This window comes from Anneissia japonica, unplaced genomic scaffold (genome assembly GCF_011630105.1).
Source record: "Anneissia japonica isolate Jap-2015-1 unplaced genomic scaffold, ASM1163010v1 scaffold724_len3256291_cov202, whole genome shotgun sequence".
In the NCBI taxonomy this organism is placed as follows: Eukaryota; Metazoa; Echinodermata; class Crinoidea; order Comatulida; family Comatulidae; genus Anneissia; species Anneissia japonica.
Window position 1 is genome coordinate 1,195,084 of NW_022744966.1, and position 8,777 is coordinate 1,203,860.

At 33.6% G+C, this 8,777-nt stretch overlaps 1 protein-coding gene across 1 annotated transcript; it reads left to right on the forward strand.

Moving 5' to 3' along the window:
• Positions 1-2,371: 2,371 nt before the first annotated feature.
• LOC117119866 (eukaryotic translation initiation factor 3 subunit J-like) lies at positions 2,372-8,485 on the forward strand. The gene is made up of 6 exons (XM_033264852.1): positions 2,372-2,426; positions 2,549-2,634; positions 4,096-4,153; positions 7,342-7,454; positions 7,789-7,888; positions 8,154-8,485. Exons 1-6 carry the CDS (start codon positions 2,414-2,416, stop codon positions 8,483-8,485), a joined length of 702 nt encoding a protein of 233 aa, XP_033120743.1. The 5' UTR covers positions 2,372-2,413.
• Positions 8,486-8,777: the final 292 nt, after the last annotated feature.

Genomic DNA, 8,777 nt, shown 5'->3' on the forward strand with positions numbered 1-8,777 from the left:
GCCGGGTGTAAGGCGATCCCCCAGCCGCCGTGTTTGTAGCGTTTTGTGATGTATTTTAATGTCTTTTTTGGCACAATTGAGTGATTCGACAAAATAAGCGTACCAGGCCTATATATAGTAATTAAGATAGCCTAATTAATACTTTGTTCGTCTGTAACTTAATTTCTTGATACCCATTTGTTTCATTTTTATTATAATTGAGTATTCGGTATGATAACACGTCAGGAAATACGGTATATAAAAAAAACTAATTTTAACCTTGTTCCTATGCAAAAGCATAAGAGGTAGTCAACTTTGAAAGAAAAATGATCACTTAATTTTGCATTAATTGTAAGAATATATAGATGATTATAAAACTTAAAACATCTAGTTTTATAATCCAATCGCCCCAGATTGCCAAATGAAACCATTCAAATTATATAGTCGATTTTGTGAGAAAATGGGGTCCCGTTTCAGTGAGCAGATATGTCTCAAGTTTTCATTATGTCCTAATAGCACTTGCAGTAGGCCTACCCGCTGCTACTTGGGATCGGATTCATCACTATAGCCACCAAGCATAAGCTCGGTGGTCTAGTGGTTAAGACATAGGTTACCCGGAGGTCGTGGGTTCGATCCCATCCGAAATTTTTCGCTAGTATTTGAGGACGTACTGAGCATATGATAACACGTCAGGTAGGGTAAAAGATCACTCCTATATGAAACAAGTTACTAAATAAAGTTTATACATAATTATGAAACTAATTTAAAAATGATAACGTCGGCGTCATTTGATGTAGCCTATTTTAAAAAGCATGATAACATAGGCCTAATAATATTATTAGGCCTATTAATAATAATAATAATAATAATAATATTATAATATAATAATATTAAAATATTTTGGGAAGCAAACTCCAATCCTTGATTAAATTGTAAAAGAAGGTAGGCCTTAGACGGGATCAGAACCATTACAAAAACGAAGGAGTTCAAGATAATAAACAGGGACAGAGCCAGAGATGTCCAAAAAAAAAGTGTGGGGTGGGGGCGGAAGAGGGGCTGAAAGTGGAGCCGATCGAGATAATGGCAATACCCTAGGGGGTCCGGGGGAATTCCCTCGAGAAATTTCTGTGTTCTAGACGCCCGAAAATAACGTCTGAAAACTTTTGGGCGATCATTTTTTTCTTTTTCTTTCTTTATCTTTTTTTCACATTCCTAATCACAACAATTCCAACACAACGTTAAATATACGGGACCCTCTATTTGGAAAAAATTACCAATCTCAATTACCAATGCTGTTTTTGTCAGAGGTTTTTCTAATAAACTGAAAAAACACATAATCTCAAATTATTAATTTTTTCTGTGGTTTAAATTCGTCATGCTGTTATGTATTGAGCTGCTTTTTCTCCCTTATTTTTTCTTCAGGCCAGCCCAACAAAAGATTTTTTTTTGCAAACATCTTCTCGGGTCCTGGCCTTCTACCAATTTTTGTACTACTTTGTATTTGCAATTTTGTATTTTCTTGTTGTGCATCTGGAAGAAAATAAATGTTTTGTTGAATTGAATTGAATTCTTTCCAAAAGGGTAATAGGGTTGAAGTTAAATCAATTGATTTGACCGACTCTATAATCGAATTATAAGCATGTGAAACCCCTATTGTTAATTTTCGGGGCTTCGCTCCCTGGACCACTTTTGAAGCCTTTTAAAAGACGCTCGACCACGCCCACTTTGCTCTCGTCGGGGGATTTCCTCCCTCGGGGACCTCTTTTCCCCCTCCCTCCCCCAGGTATATTGAAAATTTAAGTCCCAGGTGTCAGCCACCTCAATTTATAATACTGGTTTTTTTTAAATAAAAATTGGCAGTGATATTTCTAATTAAAGTTGATATGCGACGAGTTGAGCTGCTTCCACTTTGACTAGATGCATGAAAATTAAAATCCATAGCAACCCAGTCTTATAACTTAAAACCTCTAAATTGAAGCCATGGACTTACTTCTGGTTTTTGTTTGTTTTTGCCAACTGTGGACTTTTGCAAAGTAAAGATGGGAGGGGTTCTTTTCAAAATGAATGCTGTAAATTTTGTGTTTGTAGGCCTAAAACAATAAATAAGGCCACTATAACATCAATATGTATCATGGAGTGTATTAAACTGGCATTAAATCACCTAAACTACGGTACTATATAAACCAAGCTTGTATTTAATTTATTTTGTATTATGAAATGATACTGTAGGCCTACTTTGAAAAGAGGCGTATGTTGATTTCGAGGCTAATTTTAGAAACTAAAGAGGTGGGGGGGGGGATGGGCCTCAATTCGAGGTTATACGGTTCTCCATTCTGTTCTCCATCTACCGTAGAGTCGAGTTCAATAATAAAAAAAATGCGTAGAGTCGAGTTCAATAATAAAAAAAAAGCGTCCTCTATAATAGCTATCAATCATGGCGGACTGGGGTGAGTACATGTGTAGCACTGCGTATTAGTGCCAGTCAAAACATATGTTGACATTTAGTATAAAATTGTTTGAATTACTTTAATTAAGTTATCATTATCATTGATATTTTCGCTTGGTACAGATGATGATGATTTTGACGTTGATGCCGGTTTCGCTGGTGATGGACCCGGTGATAAGTGGGAAGGAGAGGATGAGGAAGAAGTGAAGGTAGGCTATCTTATCTACAGCACAGCAGCAGCGCGTAGCTAGGTAGAGTAGCCTAGCTAGGCCTAGTTAGGCTACGACCTACGTACGTAAGCCTAGAGCCCTATCCGTATTTTGCTGACCTTAGTAAAGTCGAGGTTCTGAATTGAAACTCGTAAGGTGCCTCATCTCTCGTGCATGTTTTTTTTTTGTATGTTTGTCAAGGTTAATTATGCCATGGCTGTGCTTACGCCAATGTGATCGAAATCCCAACAACATGCTGATTGGTCAAATTAGCTTTACCCTAACCTTAAAAAATAACTCTCGCTATCTTAATGCATAACATCTTGGCGTAAGCACAGCCACTTTGTATATTTTAATGTGTTTACAATAGGCCTTTTCCACGAAGCGGTAGACATCTTGAAGTGATGACAAACATTGCGAATCAGCAGTGCGTAACAACAGAAATAAGATAAGCTTTAAATTTTGGGCTGATTTTCTGACATCATGATCATGTTATTAAAAAAATCATAACTCCATAACGGGGCATCGTATCTAAAATATTTTCCAGCAAAATATTCTTAAAAGACTAGTCTACACCACTATATGATTGAAAAAAAATGTTTTTGACCTCTAAAATGAAGATGGAAAAAGAAAAGCTTATCTAAGCAGTGTATTAAAATAGGCCTATGCATTACAGTGCAGTAGCATAGTACTTTCGTGTTGGTACTGTTCCAGGTACCAATAATAAATATACAGATTTCTCTTATTATAAAGTACAAGTTATGTTTGCATTGTAATGCCCCGTTATGGATTTTTAAAATAACATGATGTCAGAAAATCAGCCCAAAAGCTTGTCTTATTTCTGTTGGTTATGCACTGCTGATTCGCAATGCTTGTCATTACTTCAAGATGTCTACCGATTCGTGGAAAAGGCCTTCATTACCGTTTTGGTTTATTGCCGTTTTAATTTATTTGTTGCCCAAGTTCTTTTATTCCATGATGTCAAGTCCCAACTGATGCATCTTTTAGAGTATTTTTATTTTTAAAATTTTATTTCATCAACGTCCAACAGTGACCGAGGTCACCCTTTATACAGGATTGAAAATTTTTTTATTTTTTATGTGAATATATAAGTTTGAACGTACTAAATGTATACAGAAAATATCAGTAGAAAACTCAGTTTTACATAAAGAATTATATAACTTTAGGCAGACAATTGATAAACCCATTATTAGTAACATTGACTCTCCCCCCTTGAATTAAAAAAAAAGCAGGAACAAAAAAAGAGAAAGAAAAAGAACAGAAAGAGGAAATTAAACTTCAAAATTTCCATTGTAGATAGCATTCATACATTTAAATGAATGTTACTTTCGCCATTCATGTAATGATTTTTGCAACAGTATTTCCTCCCAAGGCACCTTATATACTTAATATTTATAGTAATTATGTTAATTATATGTTAATTATATGTTAATTATACAGGATAACTGGGAAGATGAAGAGGATGAAAAAAAATTGCCAGCAGCAACATCTGAATCAGGTTCTCAGCTTTTCATTAATTTTTTTAATCAGTATAATTGTCTTATAACTTTTATTCTGTAGGACTCTCAAACCATTTCAATTTTGTAATCAACAATATTTTGTTTTACTTCAAATTTAAACAAATGTTTTACACCTTTTCAATCTGTAACGGCATTGCTTGTATTTTAATCTTTATTGTAATAATAATAATAATAATAATAGTTGGATTTGTAGAGCGCATCATGCGAAAAAGCCTCTATGCGCTTGGTGATTGAGCTCTTTGATTTGGACATTTTGAGAAAAAAGAAAGTTGAAGTTATTTTATGAAACTAAAAAAACCTACTCCTTAAACTAAGGCATGATTGGCCATTGGCTCCCAGGAGTTCATCCGCCCTTTGTTCAGCTGTTTTTTTCGTGCTGCTGGGTGTCGATCCACCCTCCCATTGGCGGCCGCTAAAGACCACCAGATGGGGTTGTCGGAATTAGTCGCCGACGACTCGACTGGATACAGTTTATAACGTCGTGCCCAGGACACTATAATCCTAATCTACACTTACATACACTAAAATAATTGTAATGGTTTTATATGTTTAGTTTAGTAGTGATTGATTTTTGTGGCTACTGAAAGTAGCTACTATGCCATCGAATGGTTTGCCGAGGTAAGTGACTGTGAATCTCGGTACCAGTCGTCACCTTTGATCACGAGCCGAGTACCAATTAACGCTCATTATAATTACTTGCGAATATTTCCAAGAAAATACGAAAGTTTACGAATGCAGAATGTTACGACGTTACGAAAATTACTGGACACTCAGCGGATCCTTTTTAGTTTTATGTTATGTTAGGTACCTGCCTCCACGTTTTTTTGTTTTTTTTTATGTGCGATGACAAACTAAAGTAAGTTCTTTGTAGATAGACCATGTTTGATTTCACTAAATTTGACAATTTTAGGCCTAGGTAAGCTACTGATTTCCATGTGTTACTATTAGATAGTATTATTACTAAATGAAAATTTGTTTTGACGTTTCATTTCGAGTCTTTTTCTGTGAGTTTCCGTTTTATAGCTAGCTAGGCCTAGTATGCTGATTTATCATTGGCCCGCCTGTGGAGCGACAATTTTTGTCGTACGTCGTCGACTCAGGCCCTTGCTAGAAATATAATGCCTAAGCCTAGTTTACCATACATAACGAACTAGTAGCAGTCTGGCTTAATTGTAAACTAATAGTAATACTTTAGGCCAAGATGTGATTTATATCTCAGAATCTCAGAATATTCAGCACTTCAAGGATGGCATTCCACGGAGAGGAGAGCCTAGTCATGAGATAGGACTAGGCCTAGCCTACTTACTTAGGTTAGGTAGCTAGTGCTAGTTTTACGAGGGAGTTATTGGTTCTACTACGGTCATTTCAGCAGCCATGTTTATACATGTAAGTTTAAAAAAAAACATGTTGTAGCTAGGTAAGTAGTAGGACTATTGCTAATGAAACTATAGGGCCGCCTAGGCTACCGTATGTATCTAGGCATAGTTAGGCTTAAAATTAATAATAAATATAAATAAAATATAGACAAATGTAAATACTTATACATACATACATATAAAGAAATAACAAATATATTACAACAATATAAATATATTAAAAACAATATATTACAGTAACATAACATATTTAAAGCATTAGAATATATATATATATATATATAAATATATATATAATATATATATATATACATACATATATGTATATATACATAATACATACATATATGCATATATATACATATATGTATATATGTACATATGTGTATATATATATATACAAGTGTATATATGTACATATATGTATATATATACATATATATACACATATATATAATATATAATATATATATTATAGTAACATAACATATTTAAAACATTAGAATATATATAATTTTCATTATAAAAGAGGCAGAAAAATTGTAAACCAATACTAATGCAAGGGTGCCCTTAAGGTATGTAAATCTCCATTAAAAAATCTATAGTAACTTTCATATTTCATTAATTTTTTACCATAAATAATTAATTTTGCATTTTATAGTTTATCATTTTAGGTTAATGAACTAAAAAATATGGCAAAAAAAAAAAAAGAAGAAGAAGGCATGGGAAGCCTACATTCACATTGTATCTCCAGTTAAACAAACAAGCACAAATCAGTACTTCAAAATGTATTTCCAAACCACTGCATACAATTTTCAAGAAACTGTTTTTTCTGCTTCATATCACACTGAATTCCAGAATTATTGAAATCCAAAGTCCAGTGAAGATGAGGGATTTTGGGACCAATATTCTTATAAACTCAAACATTAAAATAAAGCAGTTGGAAGAGATACCATTCCAAATTTAGGAATTTATTAACCCAAAACATTCTTTGCATTCGAGTGTAAGCAACACTCAACTCGTAACCATAAAAGCTAAGGTTATACAGCTTTCAGGAACCAAAAATTTCAACACAAGAAATGGGCTAAAAATATTACAGAATGTATGCTGATTGATCCATCGTGTTAAGTACAGACAAGTATTTGGGGAAAATTTATTTACAAAATTAAACATCAAGACTGCAGGCAAAAATGTTTGAAATGTTCAATAAGGTGTCAATTTGCAAGTGATAAAAAGTTTTTTTCTGTAATATACCGACTTATAATTAAGATAAAAGCCTTTATTGATATCTTGTTACAAAATCCTGGATTCAGATTATATACTTTTTAATTACCCTAAATGCTCAAAAATGCGCCACATCGTGGCTCTTAAGGGTATATCATTACCTTTTGTGTAACTAAAGAATTTGGGTTTTAAATACAATATATACAGTGTTAAGATGAAAGTATTTCTTTTGTTTGTTTTTTTTTGTATTAAAGTGTCAATTTACTATGCCCAATGATAGGCCTACTGGAATATGAGATATGTAACATGGGAACGGGCATGGAAAGCGCCACACCAGTATTTCTTTTTATGGCCTCAGTAGCCACATGTACCTTTTAGGTACCTATTTTTAAGTATACTTTAATTACATATTTTATTGTATTGTCTTATAATGCTTTCATCTAGAGATTGTGATTTTCATTGAATATGTTTTTAAGTCTGTGAATTGTATTGTTTTATTGTGCTATTGCGCTGCAATCTGTAACACCAGAGATTATGAGAATTACTATACATATTGTGCTTCACAGGTGGTGTAAAGGCATTTCAGGTACAGAAGAAGAAACCACTATCAGAAAGAATACAAGAGAAGGAAGAAGAAAAGAGAAAAATTGCTTTAGAAAAACAGAAACAAAAAGAAGCGGTAATGAAATGTTAGAGGGTATTGTAAAGAGTAAATAAAGAGTAAGGGTATTATTTAGTGGTGACACTAGATACAGAGGACAGGCTCATTCCCCACACTAGGAAGCAAGCTGAAATTGTTATTTAACAGACTTTATTAATGGTTGTCTTTCTGTATCATATTTGAAGTCAAGAATCCATCTTTTAGCACTAATCTCAAATAAATTAATTTTGAATGCCGATGAAGCATATAGTGGAAAAAATAAACTGCAGCTGTATTTTTTTATGTGTTCTCTATCCAGCAACAAAGGAAGTTTCTCCATACACAATTAACAGTATATCTTTTTAATTTGCAGGAAGAGAAAAAATTAACACCGTCTGAGATTCAGGCTGAAAAAGCAAGGCAGCAGCAAATACAAGAGGAGGCAGACCTTATGTTAGCAAAAGAAATGTTTGGTAATTGCCTTGACATTAAATTTCTGTTCTGGCTTGTTATCTGGAGGTCAACTTACAGACAGCTTATTTGTCTGTCTTTTACCCAGTGTGTAAATCGGTACCTTGTAGGTTGAGAATTTTCCCTTTCAGTGTGGTATATGCTGAATATTCAGGCATGGCTAGGAATATTCCCAAAGGAGCAGTGGAGTTTACACATTTACCAGAGTAATAATGGAAATTGGAGGGTGAATTGGAATTTAATTAAACAATACACTTTTTTTTGCAGGATTGTCAACAACTACAGGTCCTTCTATAGACAAAATGCAGCCTAACAATAAGGAAGAATTTGCTGAATTTGCAAAATTATTAAAAGAAAAGATTTTACAATTTGAAAAATCACCGCACTATTGTGAACTACTTGAAGATGTTTTTCCAGGAGTAAGCGCTGGTTGTAAGTATTATGTTGACTGGTTTCTGTCTCCGATATATTTGTTTCCCTTAATGAAAATGAGGTGCAAGTACACTACTATTTGCGACATATATACTGGGTTAGATTCAAGAGTTTTATTGCTTAAAATTGATGGAAAAACTATTCATCAATGGTGTGTCCAGCACTAATTGTCAAACATTTGAACAAAGTGTTTACCATTTAAAAACACATGTGTACAAACATTGGACACCCCCAACAAAGTATTGATATAATTATAACCTGGTGTGGGAGAATTCAAGGCTTGTAAACTTCCCCTTCTCCAGTTTTGCATCTTAATATAATTGAGCAATTGAAATATGAGTAGAACTAAAACTGAAATAATTTTTCTTATGCTATTTATATTTATCTATCTTCTGAATTTGAGAGTCTGTACAGTTGTTGCTTGCCCCTTTGGGGATTATGCAATGAGAAGAAGAAGAC

Excerpts from the sequence above, each read along its gene's own strand:
- LOC117119866 (XM_033264852.1), top strand. Across the intron at positions 4,154-7,341 it reads AGCAGCAACATCTGAATCAG|GTGGTGTAAAGGCATTTCAG; the intron begins GTTCTCAGCTTT and ends TGTGCTTCACAG. Across the intron at positions 7,889-8,153 it reads GTTAGCAAAAGAAATGTTTG|GATTGTCAACAACTACAGGT; the intron begins GTAATTGCCTTG and ends TTTTTTTTGCAG.